Source organism: Ambystoma mexicanum, chromosome 7q (genome assembly GCF_040938575.1).
Source record: "Ambystoma mexicanum isolate Mex_15411 chromosome 7q, UKY_AmexF1_1, whole genome shotgun sequence".
Classification (NCBI taxonomy): domain Eukaryota; kingdom Metazoa; phylum Chordata; class Amphibia; order Caudata; family Ambystomatidae; genus Ambystoma; species Ambystoma mexicanum.
Window position 1 is genome coordinate 135133181 of NC_090941.1, and position 21940 is coordinate 135155120.

At 44.8% G+C, this 21940-nt stretch overlaps 1 protein-coding gene across 1 annotated transcript in view; it reads left to right on the top strand.

The window, feature by feature from the left end:
* GPR180 (G protein-coupled receptor 180) overlaps nucleotides 1-21451 on the top strand; it is a 550950-nt gene extending 529499 nt beyond the window's left edge. Inside the window, exon 9 of the mRNA XM_069639768.1 lies at nucleotides 20238-21451. Within this exon, the coding sequence (XP_069495869.1) occupies nucleotides 20238-20396 (159 nt within the window). The 3' untranslated portion in view covers nucleotides 20397-21451. The remainder of the gene's footprint in view (nucleotides 1-20237) is intronic.
* Nucleotides 21452-21940: the final 489 nt, after the last annotated feature.

The following is a 21940-nucleotide window of genomic DNA, read 5'->3' on the forward strand; positions in this document are numbered from 1 at the left end:
CAGTGGTCACTGCGGAGTATTGCATTTTGTTTTTCGTAGTCGAAAAGGGGACGTCGACAAGGCGTGTCTGAAACACTATCCCTATAGTGACGTGCGTTGTACCCACAATCCCTCACGCGTCGAGGTCCCTCAGATTGTTTTTTTCCGCCCAGCTTCTGGTCGCCTTCACGCGGAGCTCCTCGAGAGACATTGCAACTCCTCGACCTTTGGTCGTTTTTTCACATAATATTAATAATCCCTCCCTCGACGCAGTTGTAAGCTGTTCTCCGCCGAGCAAAATCTTCGACGGAGGGTCGAGCGGAGGAAATCCTTCGGCGCTGCCGAACACGTGGCCTGGCCTCGCAGGCCATATACAGTAGGGAGAGTGGGGTCGGGGGACATCTCTGGGTCTTTTCTGAGAATGCCTTTCCCTTTCCCCTTCCTTTCCCTTGGGGTGCTTATCGCGATTTATTGCCTCGGCTATGGAGAGGACACCCTTTAGGTTTTGCCCGCTTTGCAAAGGCAAATTCACTTGGAAGGACAAGCATTCACGGTGTAACCGCTGCTTGCCCCTCGATCACAAGGAGGAAGGTTGCGCGGCTTGTCGGCTTCTTAAGCCTAAAACTCTAAAAGACCGTAGGGTTAAAAGGTGGGCGGCCTACGCGATGTCGAAGGCCGAAGGTTCACCCGCCGCTGCTACCACCGACAGTGACGAGGAACGCGATAACACGACCTCCGCTACGGAAGTCGAAACCCCCTCTAAGGAGCGCTTGCGCGCTTCGTCTGTCCCCGGCCCCGACGGGCTCGGCTCACGCCCTGCTTATGGGGATGAACACCCCGGCGACACTGACGCACACAAAGACTCACATAAGCACACAACCCATGGCTCTTCTTCGTCTAAGACGAAAAGAGCTTCAGCGCCCAAGGAGACGCAGGTTCCACCGGCGGCCTCCTCGGACCGTTCGGGTTTGAAGCCCCTCTCGCAACCGCAGCCGCGACCAGCGACTGGGCTTTCGGCAAATAAGGGCGCCGCCCCCAAACCATCGGCCGGCGCGCATCAACAGAAGGCGCATACCGCCGTAGAGCGTTCGACACCCATAGCGTCGAAAACGCAAGCTTCCGCCGACAAACGAGTCGCCGACAAACGAGTCGCCGAAAGCTTGGCGAGGATCGCTGTAGCAGACGCGCAGAAGCGTACGCCGAAGAACACGTCGAGCGCTACGCATAAGTCGAAAGACACGCCGAAAAAGCCCGAAGAAAGGCAGGGACTACCCCCTTCAGTCGGGGGGTCACCCAGCACACCTGAAGGTTTTTCGGAGGGCGACGGGACACTTTCCTTCTTTGGGAGAGGTCGAGCCATTTCCAGCTAGATGACTCTATTTTTCCCCCGCCAGACCGCTCTGGGGTACCCCATGAAACCATGGAAAGACTCCACCTCTGTATGGAGAGGATGGAAAGGTTTATGAATACCCAGACCTCTCAAACTCCCAAGAGGACTAGAGAAGGGCCTCAGGAGGACCCCAGGGCCAAAAATCCGAGGCTAGTCAATCCCCAGGTGGACACAGCCTCAGACTTCCATAACGTATACGACCTCACTGGGGAGGAAGAATACTTGGAGGAGGAGGATGTTTTCATGGACGATGAAGAAGGACAGAACCAGGAGGAATGTCTGGGAGACAGGCCAGACATTATAGAAGAAGGCTTCCGAGAAGACACGGAAGAAGGACCTTCGCACCCCTGGCAATCCCCATCAGTATATTCCGACACTGATGTCCTAAACCTAAATCCTCCTGACAATTCACCGGTTAGGAACACGTCTCCAATTGACGATCAGCCCACTTTCAATGCACTGTTGCGCAGAGCAGCAGCACATTTTGAAATGGACACTGGGGAGCTCTCTCCAGAATTAGACTTTGTGGAAAAAGTAATTAAAGAGAAACCCCCGGTCAGCCAAACCATTCCCCTCCTAGCTTCAGTGAAGAGAAGAATCATCCCTTCGCTGGCCACTCCCGCATTGATCAGAGGGGTCAATCCGAGAATTGAAAAACTTTTCACTCCTTCTCCCTCAGACCCGCTCTACATTAGGGGACATTCCATTCCGGATTCCCTAGTAGTATCTAATACTAGAAAGAGGGCAGGGGTACCACTTTCCACCAGTGAGGCACCCCCTGACAAGGAGGGCAAAAGGCTATATGCCCTTGCAAAAAGAGTAACTTCCTCGGCTGCCTTCTCAGCAAGAATTGCGAACAACAATTCTTTGCTTGCTAGCTATGCAGACGCGCAGTGGGCCAAACTGCGCAAGGACGCCGAGGAAGCACCGGAGCCTTTACGTACACGCCTACTTTCAACTATTGGCGAAGGAACCCAGGTGAACCAGAGCATTGTAAAGAACTCTCTGGACGCGGCAGAAACAGCGGGACGTTCCCTGGTGCAGGGAATACTCCTAAAACGCCATGTATGGCTGCGCAACTCAGGGTTTAAACCGGAGACACAGGCGTCTTTAATAAATAAACCTGTGGAAGACTCTAACCTCTTCGGAAAAGCGGTGGATGAAGCTCTAGAGATGGCTAAAAAAAAGTTCGATACTATCAAGACTCTTGACCAAATCTCTAAGCCCACTGCCAGACGCGGCTATGGCAACAAACGCTTTTTTCGTGGCCAACGCCAACAACAAAGTCAGCATCAACAATACCCTGCCACCAATTACCAGACCAATAGTGGGCAGTACAGCCAAAGAGGCCAACGCCGGGGTAAAGGGAGAGGTCGGGGATCCACCCCCAGAGGCTCCCAAGCCCCCAACAACTCCAAGTGACACGAAGATTCGCGTACCCTCCCATGCAACACCGGTCGGGGGCCGGATAACATCCTTTCTTCCTGCATGGGAGGAGATAACGTCAGACCGTTGGGTACTTTCCACCGTAGCCCACGGATACTGTATCGAATTCAACAGTTCCCCATCCTACAGACCCCCGAGGGGACGTCGCATGACACCGGAACATCTTGCCATCCTTCTCCAAGAAGTACAACAACTGCTGGAAAAAGGAGCCATAGAGGTCGTGCCTCTATCTCAGGTAACGGAAGGTATTTATTCAGTGTACTTCCTTGTACCCAAAAAGGATCTAACCATGCGCCCTGTATTAGATCTGCGCCCAGCGAACAAGTTTATCAAACCCCAAAAGTTTCGTATGGTAACCTTACAGGAAGTAATCCCACTGCTTTCTCAGGGAGATTACATGACAACATTGGACATGAAAGATGCATACTTTCATATTTTAATGTTGCCAGCGCACAGAAAATACCTCAGGTTCATGATAGAGGGCAAACACTACCAGTTCAAAGTGCTACCCTTCGGCATAGCATCAGCACCAAGGGTATTCACGAAGGTGCTGGCAGTGGCAGCGGCCCACCTGCGCAGGTTGTCCATCCCAGTTTACCCTTACCTCGACGACTGGCTCATAACAGGGGATTCTTACGAAACATGCTTCTCCAATACCCAAAAGACAGTAGACCTTTTGTTCCAGTTGGGCTTCTCCATCAACGAAAAGAAGTCCAGTTTAGACCCCAGTCAAATCAAGCAATTCCTAGGGGCTCTAATTCAAACAAAGGACGGCCTCGTCTTCCCCTCCAAAGAGAGGGTCCAAAACATGCTGTTTCAAATCCCTCAATATGTGACCGGTCGAGAGGTGACGGTACGCAAAGCAATGCGCTTGCTAGGAATGATGGCGTCGTGTATTTATTTGGTACCTCACGCGCGCCTGCGCATGCGCCCAATGCAAGAGTGGCTCAACAGCCAGTGGTGTCAGGCCAGCGGACTATGGGAGGATCTAGTTGTGGTCTCGCAAGCCTTGGTTCTCTCGCTACGGTGGTGGACAAAGGAAAACATGGAAAAAGGGAAACCCTTTGCCACACCCGCGGCGGAAGCCACTCTAACCACAGACGCATCCCTCACAGGATGGGGGGCGCACCTATCCCATCAGACTGCTCACGGAGTGTGGACTCCGAACGTAGCATCCAAACACATAAATCTACTGGAGCTACTAGCTGTGTTCAAGGCGCTAAGAGCCTTCCAGGAACACCTACAAGGCAAAACAGTAATGGTCCTTACAGACAGCACCACAGCCATGTACTACATCAACAAGCAAGGGGGCACCCACTCTCCAGGCCTGTCCAAGCTGGCCCAGAATATATGGAAGTGGGCTCTCAAACAGGACATGTTCCTACTATCACTACATGTACCCGGGGAACTCAATCTGCTGGCAGACAGTCTCAGCAGAGATTTCCCCCTGCCCGAAGAGTACGAATGGCGCCTGCACGAAGACATCGTCTTCGACGTCTTCACACAATGGGGATTCCCAGAAATAGACCTGTTCGCAACCCTGGAAAACTCACAATGCCTAAGTTACGCCTCCAGGTACCCCCAGAACCAATCCAAGGGGAACGTTCTGTCGATGCAATGGTCAGGGAAATTTGTTTACGCTTTTCCCCCGACTCCCCTTCTCAACAGAGTGGTGCACAAGATGCACCAGGAACAAGTGACCATGATACTAGTGGCCCCAATGTGGGCATGACAACCATGGTTCACTCACTTGATGGAGATGTCTCTATCCCCCCCAGTAAAACTCCCCTGCCCGTACAACATGCTGTCTCAGGACAAGGGCAGGACTCTGCATCCATGCCCCCAGAACAAGAACTTAGCAGCTTGGCTCCTGAGATCATAGAGTTCGGACATCTACAACTCCCGCAAAGATGCATGGACATCCTCAGGGAAGCCAGAAAACCGAACACTCGCCACTGCTATTCTAGCAAGTGGAAAAGATTTGTCATCTGGTGCAGGAGTAAAAGCATCAACCCTATTGACTGCTCTCCCACACATGTGGTCCTATACCTGACCCACCTATTGGATTCAGGTCTAGTGTTTAACTCCATTAAAGTCCACCTAGCTGCACTTTCTGCATACACCACTTCCCAACTCAAAGTGTCGTGGTGGAGGATCCCTGTTATAAAGGCCTTCATGGAGGGAGTAAAAAGAATACACCCCCCGATAGCTGACCCAGCTCCCGGATGGGACCTTAATGTGGTACTTACCAGACTCATGGGCTCTCCATTCGAACCCATGCACAAAGCATCTCTTAAACACCTCACGCTTAAGACTGCTTTTTTAATAGCTATCACCTCCATCAGGAGAGTAAGTGAACTTCAGGCTCTTTCTATTCTAGACCCCTTCGTTACAGTTCACAAAGATAAAGTGGTTCTACGCACTCACCCTAGGTTTGCTCCGAAATGTATTCTAAATTCCATGTAAACCAATCTATAGAACTACCAACGTTCTTTCAAAATCCTTCCAATTTGGGAGAAAGGACTCTGCACACACTAGATGTACGCAGAGCGGTCATGTTCTACATGGAAAGAACCAGACCACTGAGGAAGACTAATCAGTTCTTCGTCTCGGTGGCAGCAGGAAGAGAAGGAGATGCGGTTTCAAAATCCACTATTTCTAGATGGATGGTTCAATGCATCACTCTCTGCTATACTCTTGCTAAGAGAGAACTGCCCTTTAGGCCAAGAGCACACTCTACTCGTGGCACGGGGGCATCCATAGCATTCATTGCAAATGTTCCCCTTGAGTGCATCTGCAAAGCGGCTACCTGGAGTTCTGTGCACACCTTTACAAAACACTACTGTCTAGATACACACTCTAGATCTGACTCCCAGGTGGGACAGGCAGTATTACGACACCTTTTCTCTACTGTTCCTTCTCATAACCCACCGCCAACTCCGGGTACTGCTCGCTAGTCTATGCACAGCATGTGATTCTAAGCAGATTAACAAACATCAGAAGAGAATGCATTACTTACCGTAAAAGCATTTCTGATGGTTGTATCTGCTTAGATTCACATGCGCCCGCCCTTCCTCCCCGCTCGGATGGAAGGAACATAGACTTCCTTTATATATCTCTCTCTTTTCTGTACTCACTCACGTCTAGAAGGCTCCCTCAGGGCAGAAAAATACAAACAGAGGGACCTCGACGCGTGAGGGATTGTGGGTACAACGCACGTCACTATAGGGATAGTGTTTCAGACACGCCTTGTCGACGTCCCCTTTTCGACTACGAAAAACAAAATGCAATACTCCGCAGTGACCACTGGATGTCGGACCTATGCACAGCATGTGAATCTAAGCAGATACAACCATCAGAAATGCTTTTACGGTAAGTAATGCATTCTCTTACACCGAAAGCACCAATCCGTTCATGAAGTACCCCACTGCCTACAGCTAATTCATCATCCGGTACTCACCTGAGGCAGCGTGTGCATCAATGGAATTGGAATTGCATTTGGAAGCAATTTACGAAACATTCTGGCTGGACGCTTTTTTGTGTACTTCGATTGGTCGTACATTTCTGCGGTAAAGTGCAGGCTGTATATATGAAATCGATTGGCCCTCAAGTCTCCCAAGACAGCCTCGGCTCTACTTTCAGTATAGTCCACAGCAAAACCACAATATTGAACCCATCTTATTCTTGTTAAATTTATATCCTTCGGGAATGTATGCAGGATTGTGCCCTGACTTTTGACATGGCTACTAGAACGGCAACCCAAAACCATACAAGCAGGCATTCTTGAAAAATCTGTAAGATCTGTATTAAAAAAGTATAAATAATTGCAAAAGAATGTTGCTGTATGCACAAGATTGATGGAATTATATCACAGCTTTCTATGCAAGGTTTGTTTTGGTCAAAGAAGCAAAACCTGTGTAGCGTAGTCGAATATACAATAACTTTCATACAGAATTGATTGATATGATGCAAATCATAACGTTTTACCCGTCCGTTGAATGTACTTTCATGCATCCAAAGGAATCATGCTTATAGACATGGTCCAGAAAGATGCGAGTCTATTACAGTGGACACTGATGAAATGTGCTATATATCGAGATCAGAACACTTGAAACATTAGACAATGGTAAAGTAATTCAGATGAATGACTTTGGGTGCAATGGGTACATTCGGTCGAAATAGATAGAAAATTTGAGATCAGAAAGAGATTAATATAGTGAAGTTGTAAAGTTAATAGGTGACCTGCCCTTACCTTGACTAACAATTAGATTCAGCAAGCAGGGGAATTAGTAGCAGGAGAACAGGTAGCACGATCAAGAGTTGACTTCCAGTGTTCAGAGAAGTTCTCTGGATAAATATCAAGGGGTTTATAAAGTATTTGAAAACTGAGTGTGTATGTGAATGGGTGACGTTTTTGGCGGGGTCTGCTAGAGGCAGTGGGTCTGGGGAGGCCACGTGAGGAAGATACCTTTGAAGTGTACATGGTGTTTGGAACCTTGGCTGTTCCCACCCTGCCGGCCCCCTTCGGAGCGCAATGCCACAGGTGCAAACTGCCATTGATAGTGGCGGGTGGATTGATGGGCAAGAGGCGTGCGGATAAGAGCCGGAACACTGCTGAGGGGAGACACACTTATGTGGATTGCAGGGGCACGGTCTGCTTCTGGGGAGCCTGGAGACAATGGGTCTGGAGCGGCCGTGTGAACAATGGCCCCTGTGCGGAAGATACATTTTGAAGTGTACATGGTGTTTGGCACCTTGGCCTTTTATAATGGAGGGGGATGGATTGTTGCAGAGAAGGTGAGCGTAAAAGGGCACCAACCATTCTTTCATGTCCCTCATAGACAAGTGAGCGTGTCCTTGATTCACTGAAAAATGTAAACAACTATTCATAAAAGCTCTTTTTTATTTTGTTCATGGCACAAATATACTACAAATTGTATACTTCGGGTTGCAGAACAGTGTGGGAAAATCTCCTGTTCTGTCCGCTGTCACTGGGGGATTTGGCACAAATGGCTACAACGACACAGGCGGGTATTACTCTTTGGACGTGGAATCCAAGCCTCCCATAAAGCCACCATGTAAATGAATGGTAGGCCACCAGCACATACCACCTGTGGAAGAGAAACACACATACTGTATTTAAATGAACCTGAGAAGTGTACAAACCTTACTTGAAAATGCACCCTGTATCCTATGGCATAGTTGCCCGTACAAATGTTACTTCATGGATCAATCAACTTGAGCTTTGAAGAGTAGACACATTACAAAGTGAACACCCATGCAATCCATAACGTTTGGGGCACAGAGAAATATTGCTTCTTAGTTGAACATGAAAGACACACATAAGATGAACACACTGATTTCCCCAAAGCGCGAGAAATTTATTCAATTGGCAGACTACATTAATTTGGCAGTGATAGATCAAAGTTACGACAATATAGGAGAAAAACATTATTCGTCTCAGTGGTCAAAATTACATCACACCTAGAGTACACTTACTCGTTACTTGGATTGCGAGGGCGAACTGTTGCACGAAGTTCGTGCATAAGCACCATCATAATCGTCAACACGGACCTTGTGAGGCAGGCTGCCCTGAAGTCATGCAGCTCGTTAACGCATAGTGGCGGTGGATCTTCCTCTGATATGCAGGCCAAGCAGCCAGAGTTTTCTCGGCAGCAGAAGTTCTCCTCCTCTGTTGGCATAACTTTGCACCGATTGCAGGTACACCATGTGGAAAGTCGATTTGGCTCTGGCTCAGGATTAATTGATTCCTCTCACCAACTGTCATCCGATGCCCCATTGTTTGCGCATCTTTCGCTATCAAGTAATTCCGCCTCGGAATACTCTGGCTCGTACTGGTAGGGCTGTATTGTTGCCATTATACAACAAAATTGAAATCAATAGTAATGCTAGTATAAGTATCTGTTTGGAGGGGCTCTGTGCAATGAAGATAGCTGAACACACTACAAACGAGTCACAGGCTATAGAAAAAATAAATAGTGAAACGTTTGAAAAAGCCACTCTGATGTTGTCTGATGAGAAACAGTCTGTTTATACTTATTGAGGAAAGAGGCGTCCTGCCATTTCCATGGAGACACGTCATGCTGGCGCACAGAGAACGTTGACACGAGATGTGCATTTGCACTGTGAAATGGGCTGTACACATCTAGTGATGTCAGCTTCAGGGCCGGGTGATATGATTTAGTGCCATGCACTTGAACTTAGGGCGATCGATCCACGGATAAGATTAGCACAACATGGCCGCGCCCTGTTTGTTGATTTTGCATGTGTAAAAGTGTGGAAAACTAAGGTAAGGTGCATAGGAAATGTTTTTACGATCGATCACAGTTTGCTTAAAACCACATGCCCAAACGCTCGGGACAATAACATTTTTGAGCACACTATTCCTCTAAGGGGTGATGAGAGAAATATGCAACCCTGTATGGATTATGAATTAAAAAAATATACATGCGTTTGTTAAATATTTATTTTTCAAAATGCTATCAATGGGGCTCATGTTCTACAAAATCGTAATTTTACTGGAGGGGCTGTTACGTGTTTACATACACGTAGTCGTCTCCGCGCCACCAAATGTTTGTCATTTGCGCAGCAGAGTGAAAAATTCTAGGTAAAAGGCGGCATATACATGTAACCCTGCCCAACAGGCTCCCATGTCGGGCAGGGTTTAATTTCAGTTGGTAACACTGCATCCCAGTTGAAAGTAAAGTCTGCTCAACATGCAAGCATGTTGGGCAGGGTTTAATTGTGCACGATGCCTGCCATGCTTGCATGGCAGGCAGCGTGGACAATGTATCCCTATGTGGTCCGCCTGCTTTATACTGATGCATAAAGCTGGCGGACCCCATAGGGAGCTCCAGCATTTGCGCTGGCATGAAAATACATTCCGGCACAAATGCTGTAGCATATGAACCATCTGAGTGAATGGAAGGCGATAAAGCCTTACTCAAGGCTTTCACGCCTTCTACTTACATTACTGCTCATTAGAATAGGAGCTCCTATGTTTGTTGGAATGAAGATTTGTGCATGCAGGAGTTCAGAAGCTGAACTGCTGCTGTCCCATGGGCTGTGAAGAGACTAGTCACTGTTTTACGGCCTGCCTGCTTGCTCTAAATATCAGGCCTCTGGCATGTAGGGTTACTGTTATAGTTAAAGATCTTCCAATTGCAAATCACACTGTACAAGGGTAAAACGGTTATATGTGATCTTACCTACCACAATTACAGAGTGGTAAATTTAATCACGGACAAAATACTGATATTCCCTCCCCCTCACCCCCAAGATCACTCTTTTTGTATCCTTATAACGATACCCCAACCTCATCCCAACCCATTTACCCTGCTACTCTTTATTTAATTAATGTTTGTAGTGTTTTTCAGTATTCTGGTCCACTCAGAAATGCACCACTCTGCAATATTTTAGATAAATTGACTGGATACCGGGTAAACAAAGTGAAAACAAAGCAAATCATACTGCAAAAACAGTCTCATAAGAGCCTCCAATGAATTAAAGCATTTATTAGTTAATAATAATAATAATTGTTCTTTTATAACACGCTTAATACCAGTAAGCGTGTGGTTTCTAAGCACGGCGTCGCGATTCGAACCTGTGTTGCGCTGTGTTGGCCTGTTTCCAAGTCAAACGCGTTGCCCCTGAACTATCCTTCCTCAGCTGTTCTTTGTAGGGTTCGGAAGTGTTTCAGCTCAGGGACGAATTGATGTCTGCAGAGCTTGAGTGGCTGACAGTCTCTCCCTCACTAGTCTGAGACACACACCACAGCCTCTCTCTCGGGCCTGGCTGCTGGCACTTCGGTGGGTCGTGGGAAAATTCAGCACGAGGACCAGCCTTCCACAGTTATCACTTGTCCTCTGCTCCAGCAAATTATGCTGCATGAGCCAGGCTCAGCAGATTTTTTTTTTTAATGTTCGCTGACTGGGCCAGACTGAAGCGTCACAGATTTTGCTTACTAGAGTCCACATGCAGGCCGCATCAGAAGCCTAAAAACACAAGGCAAATATAGGAAGCACACTTTCAAGGAAAATGAAAGATTAGTAAGTTTGAACGGGTCTTTATTTTCACTGGAACCTTGCCCAGCACAAGACTGCAAAGATGGAACTCTGTCTGTGCGATTGCAGCAGTGAAGGGAAGAGGGTGGGGTAGAATATTTTTGGCGTACCAAAGGTCAGATTGTATATTCTGAGGCGGTTAAGACACCTTTAACCCACTTTGTAGTTGCGCCCATGGCTGGACCTACACTACGTAAACCAATGAAGACATTTAAAAGGGTCATGCTTGCACAAATCCTTAGCCTTTGAGAGGGGAGTATCAATTAGTGTGCCAAGCATGTACAATATGCATTTTCACATCTTAGTGCATCAGAATGAAATAAGATAATTGTGTTTGAAGTAAACACTACCAATTCAATGTCCTGCCCTTCAGTCTTCAGGTCCCGAACCTTTTGACAGAGGTGGTGGCTTATCTCAATTCCTAGTTTCTGAAAGTGATGTCAGTTACGTTGGTGTCGAAACACCTGCATACAAAATGCCACCTTTCTGTGGGCTTTCCTCTGAATCTAGAGAAGTTGTTAGATATTTCTTCGAAATGGCTATAGTTCATATGGCCTGCCCTGAACACCATTGTTGGGAGTGCAACCCTTCCAGCGGCGAGAGTGGCATTTGTTAAACCATCCCCAATGTCATAACTTTTCCAAGATTTTGGTGGCAGGTTGTTGGGACGTGCGGTTTTGCTCATCTTTCTGGTGCTGGAGGTGCAGCTGTGTAGGAGTTCATTTCAGTGTCTCTGCGAGGCCAATGGTCTACATTCTGGGTAAGCATAATGGTCCTTTTAGGTCCAGTGTGGCAGGGTAAGCAATGGTGGACCGTTAATTCCAGTTTACTGAAGGTCAATCCTTTTCGGCAACCCAGAGGTTTCTTTGGTGACAGAAGATTTCTGAGCCGCTGGGGGCCCACCTGCAAGACCTTTTCACTGAGAGGCCATTGGTAGGATGAGGACTGAAGTTGCCATAGAAATTTCTTGGAGATCATGACAGCCTGAATGGCAACGATCTTGAAAATTGTGGGAACTGTGGTTTTGGAGCTTGTGTGGCATCTCTTTTGTTACAGCTGATGTTAGTTCCGGTGCCACTGATGTCCTTGCTCTTTATGCAGAGCTACACTGCTTACCCTGGTGAATGTAAAAATATTTGTAGGATTTGCCAGGAGTTATTTCAATAGATAAAGATGGTTCTATTTCTATGTGATTATAGCGTAAACAATGTCAGAGAGGCAACCTTAAATGAAACAAAAAGAGCGAATAAAATACAAAATTTATTTGTCTATTGCCCCCGCCAAGCTCCTCCAACACCTTGTTTACCTATGTGTTTAAGCCCACCCTAACCCCCTCTCCACTAGTTTTTTTAAATAAATTCCCCTCTGTAATTGTTTTCTCTGTTATCGCTGCATACCATAAAAATATTTGGGAGGAAAACTGTATCAATGAGAAAGGAAATAAGCATATGTAAGTAACTTGTGTTTTTTTAATGGGTACCTTTCTCCCCAATATTCCACATATCTTGAAATAGACCTCTAGGCACAGATTGGTCTGGAAACATTTGACATCCAACGTGTAGTGCAACAGAACTCGCCATTGACTTCGCCCAGCCCTCCTGGGGCTATATGCTGGAAGTGGCACTACAAGCATACATTGACTGAGTCGTGTAAAATAAGCCCTTTAAATTCTGTTTTTTTATTCACTCAGACAGAAGCCTTCTAGGAACACCCACTTGAAGAAATATTTTCTCTTGCATTATGTCACCTAACAGACTTCAGGTCCTGTAAGGATTGTGGCAGACAAATGTTCATTTTAGACCCCATCAACCCTTTGTTTCGTGCCTATGTGCAGGATCACTACATGGAAGAATGTTGTTCCTCTTAAACAGTGCACCAGAAGGTGGGAGAGAGTGGGTCATTATGGGTTTTCATGGCTTTTAACAAATCTTAGATATGTTCTTTCTGCCAATTGAACGTGGAGAGCCACAGGTTCCAGAACATTATCCATGTGATAAATGGAAGTGAGGGAGGTCCAAATTCTGGTCCCATAGCTGGTCATGTTCTTCCAACCATCACTTCTTTCTCTTGATGTCGGCACCACTAGTCCAGGGTCTCTGCTTACCTTTCATCATCCCCATTCATTAGATAAGCCAGAGACCAGCTTTCCCCTCTGCTACTGCTACTACTACTCCGTAGTAGTGTGATTATTTTTCTGCTGCCATACTCGATATTTCTAAACAGGACACGCTTTTTCTGTTGGATCTATCGCAATCCCAGCCTGATGGTCCATCTAATGGATAGTGGAGGCCAAGCTCATTCTGGCCTACCTGCCCACCTCATGGTTTGGTCCTGAGCTTCATTGTGCTATTGGCACCCAGTCTTGATCTCCTCTTTCAACGTCGGATTCTTCTCCACTGGCTCAATCGGTGCTAGCCAATGGGTGTTGGTGTAACCATCACCATTTTGTATGGTTCCATTTGCTTTCTCACTGCTCCTTCCTCCTTTGTCTCCACTCACATAGCCAGGTGCTATGTTTTCAGTGCCTACTGATGGTCACCTCTGTAGTGAGGCTTTTGACTCCATCTTTGTAGATTAGGTTATCGAGGAAGTATCCGTTGGTCTTGAAAGCCGCCATGATTCAAGGTCTTCCGAACTGTAGGTTTCCGGCTCTGATTTTCCTATTGAGCAGTTGTTGCTGGATTCTGCAGACGCTTTCATGATGTAACACCTGATTTCCTCTGGGTTTACACTGCCTCTGTCTGAGGGCACACAGGCTAGAAGCAACTCCAAAAAGGTAAAAGGGTTTTTGTGGGAAATGGTGGTAAAATGCTCCCTCCTGATTACTCCTGTTGCGTTTCATGATCAGAGCCCCTTGGTGATAACCGTAGACCTGGACCAGAAAACAAAACGGAATGTACCTGTATTTCTTGAGTCTGGTCTTCCCAAACGTCTCCCTTGACCACTTGAATTATCTGTTGGGTGTCAGGCCAAAAGTGCTGTTTTTGCAGGGCAACAGGCGAAAGCATATCCCCAGAGGTTTGCATCCCTCCTAAGTGCCGCAGTTCAGTAACTCTAACTTGGAAAGGGAACCATACCTATTACATACAAGATTAATACATCTGACATATATTTATAAATATTCTATTTCTTAACTCATATTGATAGCGCTGCTATAAGAGTATTTATGTTCACTACATTTAATAAATTCCAATATTATATATAACATAGATTCATTCCAATCAATGACTCAACTATGCATGTTGGTCAAATAAAAAAAAACATATTGCTTGACTTGCATCAAATAACATATTCAACAAAAATCCAAACAAATATATATTTTTTAAAACACACATCTCCTAATATTCCACAACTCCTGCCGTCATATTATCAAAGTACAATGTGACATGCAGTGCTTTTGTATTATTAATGCATACTAATTCCTTAAAACTGAAGTTGGCTCATTTGAACAATTGCCTACATTATTCATTGTAACATCTTCAGGACAACAAACTAAGACAAAGAAACCGGGCCCAACACAATTTTTGGCTTCAACCTATTTGAATGTACACACGTAATAATACATTGTATTTGTTTTGAGTTTTCTGGGTGGTCCCTCTATTAACTCTAGGTAAGACATGTAAATATCTGTGTGGGAAGAGTGACTGAGTAAATTAATTACATCAATCATACAACCAAGAAGCGGGAAGGTTTTGTTATATTAACTAAAATAATTGCTCAGAAAAATTCAGACTAATCTTCTCACATCAGTGAGGGTTGAGAGAACATTACTCGATGTAGCCTGTTTTGCTCGATTCCTCTACCCTGCTCCCCCGCCCCTCCAGCCTACTTCTGCAGGAATCTGTCCTGATACATTCTGGTTTCACCATCACCGTCTTTTGGCCAATGCTGGATTTGACTTTTATGGACTTCATTGATTCACAGTGTCACCCTTTCTCAGCTCTCATGCTGGACTTCCTTTGCATCTTGTACTCATGGTGGCCCTGAAACATGCTGTTCCCAACTTCATTGTGGATCCTGGCTTGCAACATAATGTGTTACTACTGACTTCTGCAATTGTATTCGCTCTCCCCTCTTGCTTCTCCACTCTTTTTGACTGCTTACTCTTCTTTTTGACTGCTTACTCTCTGTTCTCTCCTCCTATCCCTTTCTCCCTTTTCCTATCTCCTCCCCTCCTCCCGTTAACTCTTCTATGCACTTACTCAAACAGAATTGTCCCTGGACCTAGTATGATAGCAACATCGTCTGTCTCCTCCCCCCTCCTCTTACTTGTTCCCCCCTGCACCCTCCCTCCAGCACTATCTGAAATATCATCAGGCTTAGTACGATAGTCGCTTGTTTTGTTTCTCCCCACCCTTTCTGCCCCCCTCTCCCTCACCTTTTGTTTTTCTCTGGCTCTATCAAAAATGTCGTTGGGCCTAGTACGGTAGTCGCCTGTCTGTTTCCATTTCCTTGTCACTCCCCCCCTGCCTTCCTTATCTATGTCTTAGCTCTTGCAACATCTGAAAAGTCATCAGGTCGAGTACGATAGTTAATTTCACATCCTTACTGTTCATGGCCTGTAAGAATGTCATTGTATTTTCCCTTGTTCCCTCCCCTGCCTTGAAGCGCTTTGAAACACATTGTGTATAGGTGCTATATAAATAGACTATCATATCATATATCAGGTGTGCACACCCTCATCAAATCACTAAGTCCTATTCTGTAGAACAAGCCATCATAATTGTATGAGGAGCACCAATCCACTTAAAACCACAAAATTACCCTTACCTAAACATCCACTTCGAGGAAGGTTTGGTGTGACCCTATTTGGTAAATCGAAAGACAAGAATTTGACTTAGATGTTTAGTAGCCAACACCCAAAGTCCTTGCGGCAGGGTCTGTTGGATGGCCAATGTTTGAGAGGAAAACATAGTTGTACCAGTCTCCTGGATTATAAAATCCAGTCTGAATTGGAAAAGAAAATTGATTAAAAGAGTATACTCTTTAATCATGGTAAGAGATCATGGAAGAGCGCTAGATAGACCGATTCTGATGGCCTTATGGAACACATCCAGGAGAAGAACATGGTAACAGATCATGGAAGAGCGCTAGATAGACCGATTCTGATGGCCTTATGGAACACATCCAGGAGAAGAAACTTATACTTTAGCTTGTGTAACCATTTTTTGTTTTAGTAATGACATCCGTAAATGTATTTTGAGGAATTGCCAAATCATACAAATGGTTGAACTGCAACTTCAGAAAACTTTGTGTTCAGAAAGGGAGTGAACCTAAAACAAGCTTGGGTTTGGCCTCTGCATACTCCAAATACGAAATGTTGGGATTTGCCTTGGGTTTGGAATTCTCTCAATTACAGTCCACTGGACAAGTGGGAAATATGAAGACTCTGCAGACACTCTATTTGGCCATTGAAAAGTTTCACAGATGGCCTCAAGAATACACCAACTCTCGAAGGTAGTTCAAGGGTTTTTATTGAAAGGTTTGCAGAGGGGCTTAATAAGGGCCTCCCTCTCTCTCTCTCTTCTCCTGTGGGCTATTTAGCCACTAGCCTAGGCGTCACTGTATCCCAAGATGGTCAGTAATACCTATTATCTAGTAGTTGACTAGCTGGTTGTGATGCCCTAAAGAGAAAAGCCTTATCTATCTCACTTCCACTGGGAACAATCTAGGTGAATCCTAACCTTGGTCCCACAATAAGAATGTTATCGAGACTGGGTGCCTTCTAATCACCTGATTCTCATTCATTCCGTTCCTTGCCCTGATGTTCTATACTTCTTTTCCTTTTGTTCAACTCTCGACTTTTATTCTCCGCCTATACTTTTTCTCTTTCTTTTTTCCTCTCTGTGCATCTCTGATGTTCTTCTGTCTACTCCTACTCTCCTTTGCTTCCTGCTACTACTCTCCAATCTCCGCTCCACCTCTCCCCACACTACACTCCAGCTCTCCTTCCACTCTCTTGTTCACCGCTTTCACTTTCCCTTTGCACACGCTCTTTACAATCTTCCTCCAAACTCTGCTGCACCATTCTTTCTTCTACTTGTCTCTCAGTCAGCTTACTCCTTTTGTGACTACATCCCCTTTTTGGTCCTGATTAGTGCCCTGCATCAACTGGTTCCCTGGGCCAACCTCTGCATACCTCCTTACCCCCATGCTCCCGACCCCTCTCCCCCAAACTGTTCGCCTCATTACATATGTCAGAAAGACAAAACAGGCTTTAAGTCCCATCCTCTATTCATACACCAGTTTTTTGCAGTGGCAGCACGCTATGAACAAAATCACTATTAGAGTTTGTATACGTGTTGGATGCTGTTTCCAAATTGCTAATTTGACTAGTCCAGCTTTCTTTTGCTTCTTGGCTATCCGCTGCCTCTCTTCCCAGTTACTGCTGAAGTCTGGCATTAATCACACTGTAGCTGTAGTTCTACAGGATAACGAGTAAGAGACTAGCCAGCATTGTCTACATGAGATATGGGGTGATTGACGGTTGTACTTGACATTTGTAGCCAAGTACAAGTAGAAGGGACATAGACTGGAGCCCTCCCAACTCCCACACTCCGCCTCTGGGGCGGAAGTGGCTCTGGTGAACACCCTGGTAGACCTCCTGTGCAGTTTGGGAGAGGTCCCTGACCCTGGTTGGAAAGGACCAACTCTGAACGCTTATTGAAAAGGAACATGTTGCACCTCTGCATGTAACTGCCCTGTTATCGATACAGTTATGTCACCCATCCAGTAAGACCCCACAGACAATATGCCATGTCTTCTGTCTAGAAGGATAGTAGCTCTGCTTCTGTAGCAAAGTCCCTCCTATTTAAGGCACCTCACTGTGAAAAGATCCTGCTCCACGAGTCAATGAAATGAAAATGCATTGCACATTCTGTCAGAAAGCGAGAATCTGGTTCTTCAGACACAGTAGGCTTAACATGGTGGTAGATTTTGAATGCCTCAAGTTTTGAATATAACTTGAAAGATCTGACAGCCTGGTTTTCTACTCTCCCCACAGTTCTCCAAACCCCGATGTCTGATCCTCTGGCATATCTCCATCTCGTGCACACTACCCTAGTGTCAGCTTCATTTCTGTACAAGTCTCTGGGTGCCAGAAAAGTGAGCCCATTTAAACCACAGAGCAAGGCTAAGTGAAATTCTAACCTCTCTTCTAAAATATCAGCAATGTTCTCAGATTTGCTCCGATCTGGTAACGATGAGAGCGTATCAGAATCTGAGGTATTTATGAAAGTGTGGGGGCCCCTCAACTGAGAAAGCACACAGCTACATAACCTTTTCTATGGGTAAGTTCCCACTCAGTAGGCTCAACAACAGCGTTTCAGCTCACTTGCTTTCACAAAGGAGAAATATCCATTTGCATATCAGTTTGGTCTCACCCACTTGGGCAATCCAGTGCTGGAATGCTAGCCAGTTCTCCTCTGAGCAAGAGTACCAACAACAGACGCATGTTTCATCCTTCTTGGGCCTCGTTAGTAAGGTGATGCCCTACCTCTCTAAACTTAATGGGCAAGAGGCTAAGCACAATCAGCAAGGGGTCAATGCCTGGATTACGTTCGGCAACTTAGGGTGAAGGGCCAAGTCCTTAAACATTTTTAACAGTGTGGGAGTCCCTCAAGTGAGGATGAACGAATAAATAACCTATATATGGGTAGGTTCCCACTCGGGAAGGTCTACAACCTTGTTTTAGCTCACTGTACCTTTCACGGAGGCAAAATATCCATTATAAACAAATCTGGGGTATACACAGAAACAGATGATACATGGACTGTTTTGGACGTCTGGCGTGATGTGGCAATGGTAACTACTCCCATCTTCCACATGATCTATCTTGGACATACAAGTAAAGTGTTGGCCTGCACACATTCTGGCCCTCTGATAAGATTTCTCCCTTCTGGTATGTACAACTGCAATGATTGGCTTCAGGACCTTGTTGTCATCTATGTGAGAGAAAATATTGCATTGAAAGAGGCCTTCATGTGGAATAGGAATTAATCTGGTCTGCTTTTTATAATGAATATGGTCACCCTTGTTGTACAGTGCTTTCAGTGATAGATTGCATCGTGCTCCCATTTATGGTGTATTGTGCTGAATTTTTCCAGATGTAGTTTTCCAATGTGTGGGTTAAACTGAAAAATTGGTGACTACATGTAGGTTCTGTAATAGTTGTGCATGTTATGTTGTGTATTACACCAAAGTAAATCCCAGGACTGCCGTTCTAGGAAGCCGGGAGATCAAACTGCTCATAGAGTTAGTATATCGTTTAGGAACTGTACAGAACCAATATGTAAATAATAATCCACATCAAAGTACATTTAAATTACAATACAACCCATACACTAAAGTGGGCAGAATGTGTAATACAGATAGAGAGAAGGGGTGTATTCAGTACCCTAGTGCTTGGGGTCTTTAGTGCTCCCTTGTAGTCTATTGCACTAACAGTCATTTACCGGTTTGAGTGAGAGGTGGTGCGTGCCTATTCTTATCTCATGTTGTGTATTTCGCCATATTGTGCTTAAATATCACTTAACCTTATTTTACATAGATCAGGAGTCTGCAACCTTTGGCTCTGTATGCTTTGAACTACAATTCCCATTATCAGTTGCCATTCACTAAACTGGCTATACATGATGGGAGTTGCATTCCAAAACATCTGGGAGCCAAAGGTTGCACACCCCAGACCTAGGTGGTTATGTGAATTATTTTTCAAAATGATACGGTTTTGGCTATTCCTTAATAAAATGTTTGAGAAAAAAATATATGTATATAATATATGGACTGTTATTTTTCTTTGGCTCTGCGAGTCAAGCAAACTTGGCATCGCAAGAATGAGGCAGTAGCTTTCTCCATTTGGGCCAAAGCATAAGCGGAGCATGAATAAATAACCTTTTGGAAGGAATCGACAAAAAGGCGAACATTTAACCGCACCGAAAGGCTTCAGCTATGGTGTCTCGTTGCTGGGAAATGTTCCCTCTGTAGTAAAGCTTGGATGGTCGTTGTCTCCATGTTCAATGGCAGCACAGGATCCTCTTTAGTCTTGCCTGTTCAGTATCATGTCTTGCAACGGATCCTTGCTGTCCCTGCTACGGCTGAATATTCAGTGGTACTGGTTCACATGGCATCTCCATGGCTGCAGTGAGTCATTTGAATGGAAATGCACAGCACCTTTTTAATGTGTCCTGCACTATTTGAGGGAGATTGACATTTCATGGATCATAGGGGTTTTGTGCACGGAACTGATATGCTAAACACGTTGCCTATATTCCACCTGACATTAGATCTTCAGAAACAGCAACAGAAATTGATTGTTTTTTTTCCCCTCTCTTCATCTGCAGGTTATTACCATTGGCGTTATTCTCTGCCAGACAGCCTCTATGGTGGTCTTGTACAGACTCTTCCTATCGCACAGCCTCTACTGGGAGGTTTCCTCGCTGTCTGCAGTAACGCTGCCCCTCACAGTGGCATCTGGACACCGGGGTCGCCACTATTCTTGATATGAAATCTAGAGATTACACTCTGAGCCAAAGTGCAATAATGACCACATTTCAAGTGCTACTACTTTATGTCCGAGATTATCCTAAAGGGCACCTTTTTCAAAGGTTTTAGACCAAAGCTGACAAAACGTCTGCATCTTATTGCAAACTCAATCTGCATAATTGAGCCAGCAGCAGAACAACTGATTTTACAGGAGTCGACGAGTCAACAAAAGTATTTCTAATATGCAGTGATGTAAACATGAGGACTAATCATAATGTTTTATAATGAACTTTATTTTATAGGCCGTTCCAATTATTGGGATCTTCTACACTTAGTCCTGCGTTCTGACATGATGGTGCAATAGGAAAGTCTGGGCCGTCCGCACTGTGTGACATTTCAATTCATCTATTTTGTATTTAAAAATAGGCCTGTGTGACCATGAAGGCACTGACAAACTATTTAACTGCATGGTTCTCTTTTTAACTACATTTTTTATACACACGTATATAAATATGTATGTATAGTGTGTATGTGTGTGTATATATATATATAAATACACACATGAGTTTGGCATTGCACAACTGTGTATGTGTGTGTGGGGTGTATATATATATATATATATATATATATATATATATGTTTATATATATATGTATGTATATATATACATATATATAATACTCACACACACACACACACTCCTGGCTTGTCATCAACAATCTGGACGAGAAAAAAAATGTTATTACTTTATGCATTCTCATGTTGTCACAACCTATTTCTATCACAAATTCTCATAGAGACTAATATTCGCTTATATGTGTATTGGAAAAAGAAAATGTTCTAATGTCTTAAGATTAGACATACTACACAAGTACAAAGTGTCAGGAGGAAAGGTTAGCTTTCTGTGATTATTCTGTATTGTTTCATTGTTTTTATAAGCATTAATGCCAGATGCAATATATTAAATTGTGTAGCTACACCACTCCAACAAACCAAAGTAAAGTTTGTTTTACAGTAAATGATACAGGTTGTTGCACGTTATCTTTTATAAATTAAAAATAGTGTTATTGTACATCTGGTAAGAAAATGATTTGTTCTAATCATGTATTTCTCTTCCTTCACCCCCAAACCTATCCAATGAAAATATCAACTAAAAAAATGTAGACTGAATAAAAATGTAGGATAACTTTTCTTGGAGCAGGGATTGGGGGGTTAGGGTTTGATTAGTGCCCCCGCCCACGCCAAGGAGTGAGAGTGGTTGAAGTGGCGCCATGCGAGTGTTGGGAGATAGGGGTGGAGGGGAGTATCCAACATAGAAATGTTAGGGTCAAAGTGGATTATGGATGTTAATATGGGCCTTGGGATAATCCTGGCAGGAGGTGAGGCTGTTACGTGTGTGTGAATATGTGTAAATAAGTAGACCACTCACTTGACTTCTTTTGAACTAAAATGGACCTTTATTTGAACAGCAGGTCTTTAGAAATCAGTAACTGAACTCACTCAAGAAATAAAGATAACTAAATTGAAAACAAGAGTTAAGATGTTTTCCAAAGAGTTACCC